Source organism: Coregonus clupeaformis, chromosome 3, assembly GCF_020615455.1.
Source record: "Coregonus clupeaformis isolate EN_2021a chromosome 3, ASM2061545v1, whole genome shotgun sequence".
Classification (NCBI taxonomy): Eukaryota; Metazoa; Chordata; class Actinopteri; order Salmoniformes; family Salmonidae; genus Coregonus; species Coregonus clupeaformis.
Window position 1 is genome coordinate 31107722 of NC_059194.1, and position 18006 is coordinate 31125727.

The 18006-nt window shown below is 45.3% G+C and overlaps 1 protein-coding gene across 2 annotated transcripts in view; it reads left to right on the forward strand.

Annotated features, from left to right (window-relative positions):
* The first annotated feature begins 13101 nt into the window (after positions 1 to 13101).
* Positions 13102 to 18006, forward strand: part of LOC121546886 (glutamine--fructose-6-phosphate aminotransferase [isomerizing] 2-like) — a 28669-nt gene continuing 23764 nt past the window's right edge. For both annotated transcript variants that reach the window (XM_045209410.1, XM_045209412.1), the window contains exons 1-2: positions 13102 to 13202; positions 15315 to 15422. In XM_045209410.1, coding sequence (XP_045065345.1) covers positions 13196 to 13202; positions 15315 to 15422 — 115 coding nt within the window. In that variant the 5' untranslated portion in view covers positions 13102 to 13195. The remainder of the gene's footprint in view (positions 13203 to 15314; positions 15423 to 18006) is intronic.

Consider the following 18006-nt stretch of genomic DNA (forward strand, 5'->3'; position numbering starts at 1 on the left):
TTCTGTGGTCTGTCTTTAGGGGAGGAGTGCAGTTGAGAGGCTCTCCCACTGAGAAGCAGAGTCCACCAGGTCTGGTCCTCCAGCCCCCAGCCTGCAGGCCTAACACGAAGCAGATGGTGAGGGGAGATCCCCAGCAGTAAAGGACGGGCTGAGGCCTCTGCTGGAGGTACAACATGAACTAGAACCTCATTTGGAAGTGGAATCATAACATAGGCACAATGGACCTGGAGCTATTGAAGTGTAGAGCTGTAGAAGTGGAGTTATGACAGGTCACTATCTATGGGACCTATGAGATAAGAGAGAGAGAGTAAGAAGAGGATGAGAGGAAAATATAGATGGAAGAGTGAGGAACAAATTATGGTCAGAAAGACAAACTTACTTTGTTGAGGCGAGTTGAGTTTTGATAACTGATAATCTCACCCTGATTAATAATTTGTTAATCCCTATTTACAATGTTTACATAGAGTTATCAATGTTTGAGGAACTATTAAATAGGTTCAGAGTTCAAGGTAATGCCTCATCCATACAAACACAAATAAACACACAGACACACACCATCCCTAATATATAAGCCAAGTATGTTCTCGACAAAAGGCTTAAAAATTAAGATAAAGCAGAATGTTTAAGCGAACCATCCCTGTCTCATTGATATGGGTGAGTGCTGAACGGACACCCATCATTTCATATCACCATAGCGATTAGGGAACCTTTGATATTTGGGATGGATGTAATAGGATGATGAGGCAACAAGCTCTCACAGTCTCACTGCAGAATTAAACGTTCATCCACATTCTCCAAACGTAACATTTCGAAGTTGCTCCAAACGCCAAATTTCAAAGTGTTTTTGTTGCTCCTGCTGCTTTGTATCATTCCATTTCTCCAAACGTCAAATTTTGAAGTTAAGGGTTAAGTTTATGCACTCATTCCGAATAGATAAGGTAAGGGTTAAGGTTTGGGATAGGGTTAAAACATTACGTTTAGGCACTCATTCCAAGTGGTTAAGGTTTGGGATAGTGTTAAAACCAAAAATAAAAACCAGTGTCCACGAATGGAATTGAACAAACACAACCTCCAGAGTCATATGATTACTTTAGAGCCCTGGTCAGACTTCCCTGCCATGGACCTCTGATTCTGTCGTCTGTCTTTAGAGGAGGGTTGCAGTTCAAAGGCTCTCCCACTGAGAAGCAGAGTCCACCAGGCCTGGTCCTCCAGCCCCCAGCCTCCAGGCCTAACACGAAGCAGATGGTGAGGAGAGATCCCCAGCATTAAAGGACGGGCTGAGGCCTCTGCTGGAGGTCCAACAAGAACTAGAACCTCATTTGGAAGTGGAATCATAACATAGGAACAATGGACCTGCACATTGATATGTAAAAAATGTTTGTGTGAATTTCCCGCAGACTAGACGCTGTGCTGCTTATTGCTGCCTTTCGCAGGTCGATTGCAAATTTGTCACAAAAAAAGTGAAAAGGGGAAGGACATTTTTTAGATTGCACCACCATCTAACCCTGCACCTTATACACTATCCCCAAAACCCACCTACCCATCCCACAACTTTGGCCCTAAACGATCCTACTCCAGGCCGTCTGCCAACTTGCGTCTTCATCTGCCGACAACGATAACCCCTCTAAACTGAAGTGGGAGGGACCAGAGTCCAAATGTCCATTCAGGCACACTTCCCAAGATAATTCTCTTCGGTTATAGTCACAGCCGTGTATACTCCCCCTCAAGCCGATACCACGACGGCCCTCAAAGAACTACACTGGACTTTATGCAAACTGGAAAACACATATCCTGAGGCCGCATTTATTGTAGCTGGGGATTTTAACAAAGCAAATTTGAGGAAAATGCTACCGAAGTTCTACCAACACATTGACTGTAGCACTCGCTCTGGGAAAACTTTGGACCACTGCTACTCAACTTTTCGAAATGCCTACAAGGCCCTCCCCCGCCCTCCCTTCAGTAAATCTGATCACGACTCCATTTTGCTCCTCCCTTCCTATAGGCAGAAACTCAAACAGGAAGTACCCGTGCTAAGGTCTATTCAACGCTGGTCTGACCAATTGGATTCCATGCTTCAAGATTGTTTTGATCACGCGGACTGAGATATGTTCCGGGTAGCCTCTGATAATAACATCGACGAATACACGGATATGGTGACGAAGTTAATCAGGAAGTGTTTAGGAGATGTTGTGCCCACTGTGACTATTAAAACCTACCCAAACCAGAAACAGTGGATAGATGGCAGCATTCGCGCAAAACTGAAAGCGCGAACCACCGCATTTAACCATGGCAAGGTGACTGCGAATATGGCCGAATACAAACAGTGTACTTATTCCCTCCGTAAGGCAATCAAACAAGCAAACGTCAGTACAGAGACAAAGTGTTATGATTTACCAGTATTAGAACCCAAATGCAGACAAGTACACCAAGCCAGAGAAGGTTTAACAGGTTTATTTAAAATGTTCAATAGTCCAGGTTTCCAATAATAGGGGAAGAGCAAGTCCAGGTTACAGGGAGGGTAACAGATCCAGGTCAGGGCAGGTGTGGTACCGTAATGTCCTAGTGTCCGTGGTGAGTCCAAAAGAGAGGTCCGGTAGTGGAGAGCAGGATGGTGGTGGCAGGAGTGAAGCGGAGGCAGGAGTCAGGTTCCAAATATATGGTCATCTTGACTATGATCTGACGATGAGTGGTAAGTTTGACCGGGTCTTAAAGGCTGAGGTGATTATGGTGAATGAGCTGCAGCTGGAACCCTGACTCCCGCACACCAGACTTCACTCCTGCAATCAAGGACAGACAGAGGGGAGGGAGAGAGCAGAGAGAGAGCTACCTAGCAGCAGTAGGCCTAACAGTACCCCCCCTCTACGGACGCCACCTGGCGGCCGACGGGGTTTATCGGGATGTAACCTATGAAACTCTCGGACCAGAGCAGGATCCACAATGAAGCTCCTGGGCACCCAGGAACGTTCCTCAGGACCATAACCCTCCCAATCCACCAGGTACTGGAAACCACGACCCCGGCGGCGAACATCCAGAAGTCGCCGGACAGTGTAGACCGGACCCCCACCCACGATCCTGGGCGGAGGAGGGGGACGAGAGGGCGGGCACAGAGGGCTAACCGACACAGGCTTAATCTGGGAAACATGAAAGGTGGAATGAACCCGTAGGGAGGCAGGAAGCTGTAGCTTAACCGCGCAGGGGTTAACAATAGACAGTATCTTGAACGGTCCTATAAAACGAGGCGCCATCTTCTTAGACTCCACCTTCAATGGAAGGTCCCGTGACTTCAGCCATACCTCTTGACCAGGAGAGTAACCGGGAGCCTGGGACCGGTGACGGTTGGCTTGCCTCTGCATGTACGCCGAAGCTCGGGACAGAGCTACCCTGGCCTTCCTCCAGACCTTGAAGCAGCGGCGCATGTGGGACTGCACCGAGGGTACCGCCAGTTCCCTCTCTTGAGAAGGGAACAGGGGAGGTTGATAACCCAGAGCACACAGAAAAGGAGACAAACCAGAGGAAGCGTTAGTCAAGGTGTTATGAGCATATTCCACCCAGGGGAGCATGGAGCTCCATGACCCAGGGTTAGACCCTGTGACACAGCCGAAGAGCGGTCTCCATCTCCTGGTTCGCTCTCTCGGCTTGCCCGTTGGTCTGGGGGTGATATCCAGAGGACAGGCTGGATGTAATGCCCAAAGCTTTACAGAAAGCTTTCCACACCTGGGAGACAAACTGGGGACCCCTGTCAGAGACAATATCCGTGGGTAGACCATGAGAGCGGAACACATGTTCAACCAAAATATCAGCCGTCTCTCTGGCAGTGGGCAGTTTAGGTAGGGCCAAAAATGAGCGAACTTAGAAAAACGATCAATCACCGTAAGAATTACAGTCTTTCCAGACGAGGGGGAAGTCCAGTGACAAAATCCATAGCGATATGCGACCAGGGCCGGCTGGGTATAGGTAGAGGTCGTAGATGACCAGCGCTGGCCTGGGTGGAGTTCTTACTTCGTGCACATACCGTACAAGCAGCAATGAAGGCTCGAGTGTCCGCCTCCATCGTGGCCCACCAGAACTTCCGTCGCACAAAGTCAAGGGTCCGCGAAACTCCAGGGTGACAGGTAAGGGGAGACGAGTGAGCCCACTGAAGTACCTGGGAGCGAGCAGACTCAGGGACAAACATCCGGTTAGGAGGACCCCTCCCAGGGTCAGCTTGATGATGTTGAGCCTGTCTAACAATCCCCTCGATGTCACATGTGACGACCGCAATACTGCAGGTAGGAGGCAAAATGGGTTCAGGGTTACTACCAGTATCAACAGCCGAATGAACACGAGACAGGGCGTCAGGCTTGACGTTGCGTGACCCAGGACGGTAAGACAGAGAAAAATTGAATCTCCCAAAAAATAGTGCCCACCTGGCTTGACGGGGGTTGAGCTGCTTCGCTGACTGGAGGTAAGCCAGATTCTTATGATCCGTCCAAACGATGAAGGGTTGTTCCGCCCCTCCAACCAATGTCGCCACTCCTCGAGAGCCAGCTTAACGGCGAGCAGTTCACGATTGCCAACATCATAATTCCTCTCTGCCTGAGAAAGTTTCCTTGAGAGAAAAGCACAGGGATGCAATTTGTTATCTTCAGGAGAACGCTGTGACAACACCGCACCTACCCCAGTGTCGGATGCATCCACCTCCACGACAAACTGGCGGTCGGGGTCCGGCTGCATCAGAATGGGAGCCGAGGCGAAGCGATGTTTCAGTTCTTCGAACGCTGATTCGGCCCCTTCATTCCAAGCGAACGGTCGTGAGATGGAGGTGAGAGCGGTGAGTGGCGCCGCAATGCGGCTGTAGTCCTTGATGAACCTCCTATAGAAGTTCGCAAACCCCAGAAATCGTTGAAGTTGTTTGCGGGTAGAGGGGGCTGGCCAGTCCGTGACAGCAGAGATCTTAGCTGGGTCCATCCGCAACTCCCCCTGAGCGATGATGTAACCCAAAAAAGAGGTCTCAGACACATGAAATTCACATTTCTCCATCTTCACAAACAGTTTGTTCTCCAACAACCTTTGCAACACCTGGCGCACATGCAGTTCATGTTCCTGGGAGGACTCTGAGAAAATCAAGATATCATCCAGATAGACAAAAACAAACCGATTCAACATGTCCCGAAGGACATCATTGACTAGTGCCTGAAAAACAGCAGGGGCATTAGACAACCCAAAAGGCATAACCAGATACTCAAAATGTCCCAAGGGTGTGTTGAAGGCAGTCTTCCATTCATCACCTTTACGAATGCGCACCAGGTGATACGCATTTCGTAGATCCAGTTTCGTAAAGATGGTAGCACCATGAAGGAGGGGAAAAGCAGAATTAATCAAAGGCAGAGAATACTTGTTCTTAATGGTGATGTTGTTAAGTCCACGGTAATCAATACAGGGTCTGAGGGTCTTATCCTTCTTAGCAACAAAAAAGAATCCCGCTCCTACAGGTGACGAGGAAGGACGCATAATACCTGCCGCCAAGGAGTCCCGAATGTAGTTCTCCATAGCCTCCGTCTCCGGCCGGGAGAGATTGTACAGGCGACTGCTGGGGAGCGGGGCTCCTGGCTGGAGGTCAATGGCACAGTCGTAAGGCCGGTGAGGAGGAAGAGAAGTAGCTCTGTGTTTGCAGAAAACGGATGCCAGGTCATGATACACGTCAGGAACATTAGAAAGATCCATGGACTCCAGTGGAGGTCGAGGCACAGTACTGGCAGGAGTCAGAGCAGAACACAAACAATTCACATGACAAAATGTGCTCCATGAAACAATTCTACCTGTCACCCAATCAATGTGTGGATTGTGTCTTATGAGCCAGGGGATACCAAGGACCAGAGGGGTCTGTGGGCAGTCGATAATATGGAATTGAATGTTCTCCTGATGATTTCCCGACACTCTAAGACAAACAGGAACAGTCTGATGGGTAATATGGGTCAACAATTGTCCATTCAGACCCTTAGCCTGCAGCGGACAGTCCATAGGAACAGTCTCCAAATCCATTTGTTGAGCCCACTCTCTATCCAAAAGCTTTCGTCTGCACCAGAGTCAATCAGCGCACTAACAGAGAGATTCTGGAACTGCCACTGGAGGGATGCCTGGAGCAGAATGCGGGGAGAAGAGGAAGAATCCGCTGCTCGGCTCACCAAAACTTCTCCCATTAATGATGAGCCGGCCCTTTTCCCCGGACGAACTGGGCAGGAAGGAACCAAATGACCAGCTTCTCCACAATACAGGCAGACCCGAGCCTGAATGCGACGTGCACGCTCCTCTGAGGACAACCGTGCACGACCCACCTCCATGGCTTCGGGTTCAGTGCTCCTCGTATCGACTCGGGAAGACACGGCTTTCTCCGTAGGGAAGATGCGGGGAGGAGTTTGTTGATGACAGACAGGTTGCTTGGAACTAACACTCCTCTCCCGGCGGCGCTCCCGAATCCGATTATCCAACCTGATGGTGAGTGAAATAAGATTATCCAGCGTAGGCGATTCATCATATGACACCAATTCATCTTTTAAAGTCTCAGACAAAGCATTGATGAACACTCCTTGTAATGCCTCGTCATTCCAACCACTCACTGCTGCTAAAGTCCGAAACTCCACTGCCATCTCCGCCACACTGCGAGCCCCCTGCCGAAGAGAAAACAACCGTTTCGCAGCCTCCTTGCCTCGTACGGGGTGGTCAAAAACCTTCCTCATCTCAGTGGTGAAGGCAACGTAAGCGTTGCAAATGTCTGACTGACTCTCCCAGACCGCGGATCCCCAGGCACGAGCGGAACCGCTAGTAGAGTTGATAAGGTAGGCAATACGGGCTCTTTCTGAGGCGTAGGTGAGGGGCTGTTGTTCAAACACTAACGAGCATTGAGTCAAAAAATCGCCACAGGTTCCCATGTTCCCGTCATAGCGCTCTGGAGCAGGAACAAAAGGCTCTCTGATCTGGGCTGAAGGGGTAGTAAGGGCAGACACTTGATTGGTGAGTAATTGAACCTGATTAAGCAGCACCTGACTGTCCTCAGCAATCGTCTTAAACAGGGTATCATGTTGGCCAAGTAAAATGCCCTGATTGGCTATGGCAGTCCAAATTTGAGTGCACTCTGGGGTGGTATCCAAGCTACTGTCTGCTGGGTTCATGATGGTCAGATCATACTGTTATGATTTACCAGTATTAGAACCCAAATGCAGACAAGTACACCAAGCCAGAGAAGGTTTAACAGGTTTATTTAAAATGTTCAATAGTCCAGGTTTCCAATAATAGGGGAAGAGCAAGTCCAGGTTACAGGGAGGGTAACAGATCCAGGTCAGGGCAGGTGTGGTACCGTAATGTCCTAGTGTCCGTGGTGAGTCCAAAAGAGAGGTCCGGTAGTGGAGAGCAGGATGGTGGTGGCAGGAGTGAAGCGGAGGCAGGAGTCAGGTTCCAAATATATGGTCATCTTGACTATGATCTGACGATGAGTGGTAAGTTTGACCGGGTCTTAAAGGCTGAGGTGATTATGGTGAATGAGCTGCAGCTGGAACCCTGACTCCCGCACACCAGACTTCACTCCTGCAATCAAGGACAGACAGAGGGGAGGGAGAGAGCAGAGAGAGAGCTACCTAGCAGCAGTAGGCCTAACACAAAGTGGAGTCGCAATTCAACGGCTCAGACACGAGACGTATGTGTGAGGGTCTACAGACAATCACGGACTACAAAGGGAAAACCAGCCATGTCGCGGACACCGACATCTTGCTTCCGGACAAGCTAAACACCTTCTTCACCCGCTTTGAGGATAACACAGTGCCACCGACGCGGACCACTACCAAAGACTGTGGGTTCTCCTTCTCCGTGGCCGACGTGAGTAAGACATTTAAGCGTGTTAACCCTTGCAAGCCTGCCGGCCCAGACGGCGTCCCTAGCCGCGTCCTCAGAGCATGAGCAGACCAGCTGGCTGGAGTGTTTACGGACATATTCAATCTCTCCCTATCCCAGTCTGCTGTCCCCACTTTCTTCTAGATGTCCACCATTGTTCCTGTACCCAAGAAAGCAAAGGTAACTGAACTAATTGACTATCGCCCCGTAGCACTCACTTCTGTCATCATGAAGTGCTTTGAGAGGCTAGTTAAGGATCATAATATAATATAATATAATATAATATAATATGCCATTTAGCAGACGCTTTTATCCAAAGCGACTTACAGTCATGCATGCATACATTTTTGTTTATGGGTGGTCCCGGGGATTGAACCCACTACTTGGCGTTACAAGCGCCATGCTCTACCAGCTGAGCTACAGAGATCACTGTAGGACCATATGTTACAGGACAGAGAGAGCTCAATGCATCATATCACCTCTACCTTACCTGACACCCTAGACCCACTTCAATTTGCTTACCGTCCCAATAGATCCACAGACGATGCAATCGTCATCGCACTGCACACTACCTTATACCATCTGGACAAGAGGAATACCTATGTAAGAATGTTGTTCATTGACTATAGCTCAGCATTCAACACCATAGTACCCTCCAAGCTCATCATTAATCTTGGGGCCCTGGGTCTGAACCCCGCCCTGTGCAACTGGGTCCTGGAGTTCCTGACGGGCCGTCCCCAGGTGGTGAAGGTAGGAAACAACACCTTCAATTCGCTGATCCTCAACACTGGGGCCCCACAAGGGTGCGTACTCAGCCCCCTCCTGTACTCCCTGTTCACCCATGACTGCGTGGCCATGCACACCTCCAACTCAATCATCAAGTTTGCAGACGACACAACAGTAGTAGGCCTGATTACCAACAATGACGAGACAGCCTACAGGGAGGAGGTGAGGGCCCTGGGAGAGTGGTGCCAGGAAAATAACCTCTCACTCAATGTCAACAAAACAAAGGAGCTGAAGAAATTTGGCTTGACCCCTAAAACCCTCACAACTTTTACAGATGAGAGCATCCTGTCGGGCTGTATCACCGCCTCGTACGGCAACTGCACCGCCCGCAACCGCAGGGCTCTCCAAAGGGTGGTGCGGTCTGCCCAACGCATCACCGGGGGCAAACTACCTGTCCTCCAGGACACCTACAGCACCCGATGTCACAAGAAGGCCAAAAAGATCATCAAGGACATCAACCACCCAAGCCACTGCCTGTTCACCCCTCTATCATCAAGAAGGCTAGGTCAGTACAGTTGCATCATAGCTGGGACAGAGAGACTGAAAAACAACTTCTATCTCAAGGCCATCAGACTGTTAAATAGCCATCACTAGCCGGCTTCCACCCGGTTACGCAACCTTGCACCTTAGAGGCTGCTGCCGTATATACATAGACTTGGAATCACTGGCCACTTTAATAATGGAACACTAGTCACTTTAATAATGTTTACATACTGCTTTACTCATCTCATATGTATATATGTATATACTGTATTCTATTCTATTGTATTTTAATATTTTAGTCAATGCCACTCCGACATTGCTCAATCTAATATTTATATATTTCTTAATTCCATTATTTTACTTTTGTGTGTATTGTTGTGAATTGTTAGATACTACTGCACTGTTGGAGCTAGGAACACAAGCATTTCGCTACACCCGCAATAACATCTGCTAAATATGTGTATGTGACCAATATAAATTGATTTGATTTGAGGAAGGGCCTTTTTTTACAGTCTCTCTCTCATTCTTACACTCTCTGCCCACTCTCTTTGTCTCTCCTTATCTCTCTAAATTAGCGGCCCCAAACTTTTCTGAGTCGAGATCACTTTCTGAGTCAAAATGAAGGCTGAGATCTACCACTCAGATTTATTTTTAAACATGACTTAAAAAACATAAGCCTATGCAACATTAAACTATGCAACATTAACCTATTAAAAACAATTCTGTAGCAATGATGTTTGTAGTAGGCTATATGCCCAATACATATTGGCTATGCTTGAATTGCCCAGACAATGTTATTCTTTCAGACCATTTTAAAATTATATTTCAAAACTTAAGGTATATGATCACACTGGTAATATATCATAATTTGGTGTTTTACTGTGAGGCATAGCTGAGGGATTACAATTACAATAATTTGCTTACTTGATTTTACTGGACTGATTATGCCTCAGTGGAGGGAGAGCATCAGAGGGTCCGCCTCTCACCATCGTACCATCTCTCAGTTATGCCCCCTCCACCAAGACTTACCAAAAAGCAGTAGCGGTGCGTGGATAAAATCACTGGGGAAGCAAATCCAGAAAAAAAGCCATATTACAACCTATGTGTTGTGATAATTGCGTTGTTTGCTCTATAACCTTTTAGTTCATATCCCTTGAAACCGTGATATATAGACCTAACATGCTGACCACACAGCTCGTGTCGCGTGTGCGAGCGTTGCAAAATAAATGTACACATACATATTATTCAATCATTGCACCCACACTACTCACGCGCATCAACGAGCGTAAGCGTAGCCAGGCGCTAAAATAGAACTTGGTTCTATTTGTGACGCTTGACGCGCTGCAAGTCCTGCCTCTCCCATCTCCTCTTTGGTTTTTCAGGAGCATATACCCACGTGGGTGATTGAAAGATGAACTGAGGTCCACACTCCAGTCCAGTTGGTAGTGGCAATGCACCTTAAAGTTGGTTGCCAACCACCATATAAAGTCCAAAGAAGAAGAAAAAGCCTGAAGGAGGAGAGATTGCTAGAAACGAACTTGGTTTACCCTTTTATCTGTGGATTAATTGTCGGTGTAGAGGACCTTGTGCATTTCAGGTAAAATAACAACCCAATGTTTATATCCCATGACAAATTAGATAGCAACAGCAAGCTATCTAGCTAAATTGCCATAAATGTTTAATGCTTTTCGACCTGTCCCCAAATTAATATAGTTGGTTCAGAGTTCGTTTTGATATTTCAACCTGCCTGTCCTGATCACGTTCGGTGTGGGTGGACAAAATCAACATGCGCGGTCTGGTCAGCATGTATGGACAAGGCAATAAGAAGACAGAGTAGCAGAATAAATTCAACCACAAAACATATTGCATGTAACAAACAGTTACATGACCTACAGTATGGTCAAGCAAGGTAATGTTTCTGACATTTTCGGACTACTAAACAACTGTTGATTTAGAATGACGGAGAGTCGCAAAGAAAACAGGAGCTGCCTCCACTATTCCAGCACCATTTCAACTTCGACATTTCAACATCATCTAATCACCTATGCATAGTCTAATACAGTGACAACTAAAAGATACCAAAAACGATTTAGTCCAATCAACGTAAACTAAATATGATGTGGCTGTCCATGGTACTGATTTCTGTGTGTGTGTGTGTGTGTGTGTGTGTGTGTGTGTGTGTGTGTGTGTGTGTGTGTGCGTGTGTGTGCGCGTGCAAGTAGAAAAAAACATGTTGACTCACCCTACTTGTAGAGAAACACCAATGCCATCCTCCTCTTTCATGTTGATGAAACAGTATATGACTGTCATACATATCTTTTAGTTTTTGTTGTCCTATGCTACCTGGCTAAAATGCTTGCTCGCTAGCCTAACTACCTTTCAAGGGCAACGATGCGCCAGGCCAGCTAGTTAACATTAGCCTACTGCATCTAGCTACATGATGAACGTCCATCCTCTCAGGCCAGGGGTGCAATGTATGAATTTATGGTTGGATCCGAATCGCTGTTATAATCATTGGCCAGTACTGAGAATTAAGTAAATCTACAAGTCCAAATCCCTATCTCCATCCATGGCTAATTTAGGACAGGGCTGATTTTAGCTAGCTAGCTAGCCACCGGAGGACAACAACACAATGAGATGCAACAATTCAATTTTTTTTATTTTTTTTTAGATGCAACAATTCAATTCACAATGCATCCCTGACCACAGCCTGAAGTGGTCAGCCAGATCTGAACACAATCAGACCACAAAGCGACTTTTGTGCGTTAGACCCGTCTTTTCAATGCTATCTTCATATTCTGATAGCAGAAGTCGTAGGTAGGTGTCAAGTATAGACACGACCTTGGAGATCGACCAGTCGATCACAATCGACCATTTGGTGACCATCTATGGTTTTGTGAGCATCAACCGTTTGGTTATCCACTATCATAGAATTAAGGTGGGTCCTGCCTAGACAAACTCTACAACATTATATGCTGGCCATGTCAAGATTGTAAACTTACAGGAATTGGATGACATCAGTGCCACATTGACAGTAATTTACAGTAATTGGACGATATCAGTGCCCCATTGACAGAGACTGGACTGGACTACAGACACAAGTCGCTAATGTTCACGTGATGAGGTAGCCTAGTCTGCAAACTTCAAGATCAGTGTCTGCCCTCAACCCAACATAAAATGTCCTCTAATGGTCTAATATGTTGTTTTTTCCCGTGGGAGACCCGGGTTCATATCTTGCATGTTACATATAGACTCCATTGGCTAGGCAGAATGGCATGCATGGGCTAGTTGCTCTGGCTATCTGTAGCTCTGTGTACAAGTGGAGCTGAGGTGGTTCAGTAAACTGTGCTTGCATGGTGAGTGATCTGATCTGAGACCTGAAGACCCGAGCCTTTAGGTCCGTGGACTAACATGGCCTTGATGTGTATTGACAACCCAGGTTTGACTCACAGGTGGTCCTCCAGACTGCTAGGGTGGCCAAGCAAAACAGGCAGGTGAGCTAGACAAGCCTATATGCAAGGACATTGTATAATGATGATGATGATGATGATGATGATGATGATGATGATGATAATGATGAGAAGGATGAGGGTGATAAGGATGTTTAAAGACTTTCCATATAAAATTCATTTCACAGTTCATCACAAGTTACATTTCCTGATTTTTCATAACCATCACTGATGATGGAAAATATGCTTCCAGGAAACATGCCTTTGGCTCTTTTTGATTCTTATTATTAGTTCCATACAATGCACATGATGTCCTAATTATGGTGATGGAAGTATCTGGAATATGTAAGGACAGGTTTACAGTGAAACTTGAGTTCAAGGAAGTAGTTTTACACCAACAAGAGGCTATAAAGTTGGTGTAGGTTAAAGACAGTGAAGGGGTGGTTTCTTTAGTTGCCTTGGAGACGGGGGTGGGGCCGTAAGTATTTGGAGTGAGAGGTTTTACACAGTTTCATTTGGATTTTACACTGAACTAGGCTACATAGCATAGTACCAGCGAAAACGACCGACCGTCGCCCTGAACACTATCCAGTTAGGACAAGACAATCAGAACCATGTGTGGTAAGAACGGAAAGCCTACATCTAATCTAGATAACCAGGAGACAAATTATGCATTAGGCATGACAAGCAGTAGCCTAAAGTAGGCTCGTCATGTAGGGCCTATTGGAATCGTACAATAGTATTTGCTATGTTGTTTTGTCATTTAAAACCAGTCCGTTGGGAGCCATACCAAGGCAAACAGTTTTTGTGTGTATGTCACTGACACTGTGTCAATGAGGTGCCATCCTTGTAGGCAATTTACATGTCAGCGTAGGCCAATTACATATACATAAATATAAACCTAGATTATATATAAATATAACTTGTATTATTTCTAGTAATAACCAAATAGGTTATCAGTGTTCTGCAGCGGTCCATATCTTGGTTGCACTCCGATCCATCCGCTGTAGACAATTAACATGCCAGTCTCATGGCATGCTCTGAGCTGCTACGTGTCAATGTAGCTCCTTGGAGTATTAATGACAGGTCTGGCAGTAATTTTAGGCTATGACAGGTCGGGAAAAATTGTTTTATGATCAGGTTATGATGATAGGCTACATCAATATGATACCATCAGACATCAATATGATACGATCAGCCCAGGAGCTTCATCCTCAAATATCCAATTTAACGAAATTTAGGCTATGCTTAAATATGTACTCTCATCCGAGTCGTTGGACTCTAGGCCCATTCACATTTCTGTTGCTTAAATGTGATTATGCATTATCAAAAAATATATGATTGTATGCTATTTAAATGCTTTTAGTTTTAGGGTTTTAATAGTAAATATTTGCATCGAGCTGAAGCAATCCAAGCAAAGCTTTACAGCCAACTGTAAATGTAAGTCGGCCAGTTTCTTCCTGGCATCTCCGACAGTAAATCTAGGTCTGTTAGTTTCTTCACCGCATCTCCTCCGGCCCCGGCCTAAAGTTAGCCTACCTGGTCGAGGCGGACACTGCGCGCAATGTGCTCCTCTCAATGGCCACATGTGTTGCACATACTGGGACCATTAATTGCACACGTCACAAACATTTGAGCCGCTCTCCAGAGCATAATGTGTCATTAGCTTTTTATCAGAAACCTTAGTAGGCTACACTGTAATGGATATTTAATTAAAAACTCGGTCATGTTGCGCATTATATCCCAGTCAGACAGCCCCAAATGTTCTGTAAACACCAGCTGGAGAGGCTCATACGAAATCAAAACAAAAAGGCAGTGACTTTGTCAGCTACAGAGTCAGTGTCCACAGAATTTCCTCAATACCATACAACAGTGAATAATCAGTGTGTCATCGGTCCTTGTACCTCCAGTCTGGCATCAATCACTATCAACAGATATGAGAATAATTCATTACAAGTCTATTGACCATCAATCCGCACCTTGAGTGTCACAAAAACTTCAATATGCTAAAGATTGTGTTGATCACTCTAAATCTAATTCCAGCATTGCACTCATGCATTGTAAACGCTGATGATTAATTTGCACCACTATGAGTTTCCCATGAGTGGCTTTTTTATTGCCAAAGCTTTGACTATATGATTCCATAATTTCTCCAGTTGGACACGGATTAGTTCATTGATATACACAGTTAATTATATATTATGATTAATGTCTAAGCTGTCCCAGTTGGCCATGTCAGTAACCTATCAGCGTAGGACACTGTCTCCATGTTCACAGCACATTATAGAGGATCATATTCCTAAACACAGGAATAGAGAATTATGAACAACAACAAACAACTGTTGGGCTACTGACTTTGCAGTACAGTACTTGCCTCCTCAACGGTTTTCTAGACCATAGTCTAGTACTGAATGGATAGTCTACATTACACCTACACACTGCTCAAGTCTTTCAGTGAAAGAACTCATAAAACAGCTCGAGTTGAATGTGAAGATAGACTGAAAGAGAGGGTGAAATAAGTAGATAAGAGTCTCTCTCTCTCTCTCTCTCTCTCTCTCTCTCTCTCTCTCTCTCTCTCTCTCTCTCTCTCTCTCTCTCTCTCTCTCTCTCTCTCTCTCTCTCTCTCTCTCTCTCTCTCTCTCTCTCTCTCTCTCTCTCTCTCTCTCTCTCTCTCTCTCTCTCTCTCTCTCTCTCTCTCTCTCTCTCTCTCTCTCTCTCTCTACCTCATTGCAGGGATCTTTGCCTACCTGAATTACTGTGTGCCTCGCACCAGAAAGGAGATATTTGAGACACTGGTGAAGGGACTGCAGAGGCTGGAGTACAGAGGCTACGATTCAGCAGGTATGGCCCTGGTTATCACCCTGAACACACACACAACAGATCCCTCACACTAAAGCCCACAGAGCACCGCACCTGCATCTCACTATGTTTTATCCAGTCTTACTGTGGAACTGCACAGGCAGTGTACGGCTTATAGCACTGTCAGTACACTGTAAAACCCCAGTGACTAGTTATTCCTTCACGATGTGCTTCGGGGCGGTTAAACAGTGAGAATATTGATACAGAGACTCTGTGTGGTAATACTGAAGGTATGATATCTAATCACTTACAGCTGACCTGGCTTAAGGAAGCTGAGTGCTGCCGGATACTGTCAGTTATCATCCCGATGAGTGCATTGTCCTGCTATGTTGACATGCAGGTACTGTTGAAGCAGGTATACACATGTGATCACATGCTCCATGTGAAACTGGGTGTGGACACCCCATTTAGCTGGCGTACCAGTGGGCAAAAGGTAGCTCTAATACCTTATTACCACCTATCTGATCCTTTGGGTAGTAGGATCTTGGCTACGGCTAGGGGTTGATTTTGGGACAGGGCATCGGTCAGCAGTGTTCAGATAAATGAGATGAGGTGAACCCAGAAAGCAAAGAAGGCAGTGGTAGAGAGTCCTGAACATGTGAGGATAGAATCTGTTGCCCTATTCCTGTTCTGAGCCTCACCATACACAAATGATATCTGCCTCACTGATATTTACTATTGCTTTGGCATTTCTCCAATGGTATATTCTACACACGCACACACACACACACACACACACACACACACACACACACACACACACACATACAGTGCCTTCAGAAAGTGTTCACACCCCTTGACTTCCACATTTTGTTGTGTTACAGCCTGAATTTAAAATGGATTAAATTTAGATTTTGTGTCACTGATCTACACACAATAACCCATAATGTCAAAGTGAACTTATGTTTTTCGAAATGTTTTCAAATTAATAAAACATGAAAAGCTGAAATGTCTTGAGTCAAGACATTGTTATGGCAAGCTTAAATAAGTTCAGGAGTAAACATTTGCTTAACAAGTCACATAATAAGTTGCATGGACTCACTCTGTGTGCAATAATAGTGTTTAATATGATTTTTAAATGACTACCGCATCTCTGTACCCCACACAAACAATTATCTGTAAGGTCCCTGAGTCGAGCATTGAATTTCAAACACAGATTCAACCACAAAGACCAGGGAGGTTTTCCTATGGTTCGCAAAGAAGGGTACCTATTGGTAGAACGGTAAAAAATATATATACACCCAGTCACTACAAAGGTACAGGTGCCCTTCCTGAATCAGTTGCCGGAGAGGAAGGAAACCGCTCAGGGATTTCAGCATGAGGCCAATGGTGATTTTAAAACAGTTACAGAGTTTAATGACTGTGATAGGAGATAACTGAGGATGGATCAACAACATTGTAGGTACGCCACAATACTCACATAAATTACAGAGTGAAAAGAAGGAAGCCTGTACATAATACAAATATTCCAAAACATGCATCCTGTTTGCAATAAGGCACTAAAGTAATATTGGAAAATATTTGGCAAAGAAAGGAACTTTTTGTCCTGAAAACAAAGCGTCATGTTTGGGGAAAATCCAACACAACCCATCACTGAGTACCAGTCTTCATATTTTCAAGAATGGTGGTGGCTGCATCATGTTATGGGTATGTTTGTCATCTGCAAGGACTAGGGAGTTTTTAGGATAAAAATTAACGGAATAGAGCTAAGCACAGGCAAAATCCTAGAGGAAAACCTGGTTCTGTCTGCTTTCCGAAACTGGGAGACAAATTTCAGCAGGACAATAACCTAAAACACAAGGCCAAATATACACTGGAGTTACTTACCAAGACGACATTGAATGTTCCTGAGAGGCCTAGTTACAGTGTCGACTAAAATCGGCTTGGAAAATCTATGGCAGAACTTGAAAATGGCTGTCTAGCAATGATCAACGACCAACTTGACAGAGCTTGACAAAGTTTTTAAAGAATGGGCAAATATTTTACAATCCAGGTGTGCAAAGCTCTTAGAGACTTACCGAGAAAGACTCACTGCTGTAATTGCTCCTAAAGGTGATTCTAACATGTATTGACTCAGGGGGTTGAACACTTATCTAATCAAGATACATTAGTGTTTTATTTTCCATTAATTTAAACAAATATAAAAACGAATATTTGAAAATATAGTATTTTGTGTAGATTGTTGACAAAAAATGTAATAGATTTTAATCCCACTTTGTAACACAACAAAATGTGGAAAAAGTCAAGGGTGTGAATACTTTCTGAAGGCGCCGTACACACACACATACACACACACCCTTGTGACTTACGTGAGCTGGTTGATATTCACAGGGATTCCACAGTAATCGTCTCTTTCCTCTGAAATTACAATTTAACTCTTCCCTGAATGATCTCACATTTAAGTGTTTTAAAGGCATTAAAGATGCGTTATAAAGGTTTTGTATAATTTCAGCCAGTAGTTTTGAAAGTAGTGCTCACGAGCCAAAAACAGGTCCCCGAAAATGGTGTACTACGTCATCCATTTCATATAATATGTGACGTCCTGCAAAAAATAAATATATATATT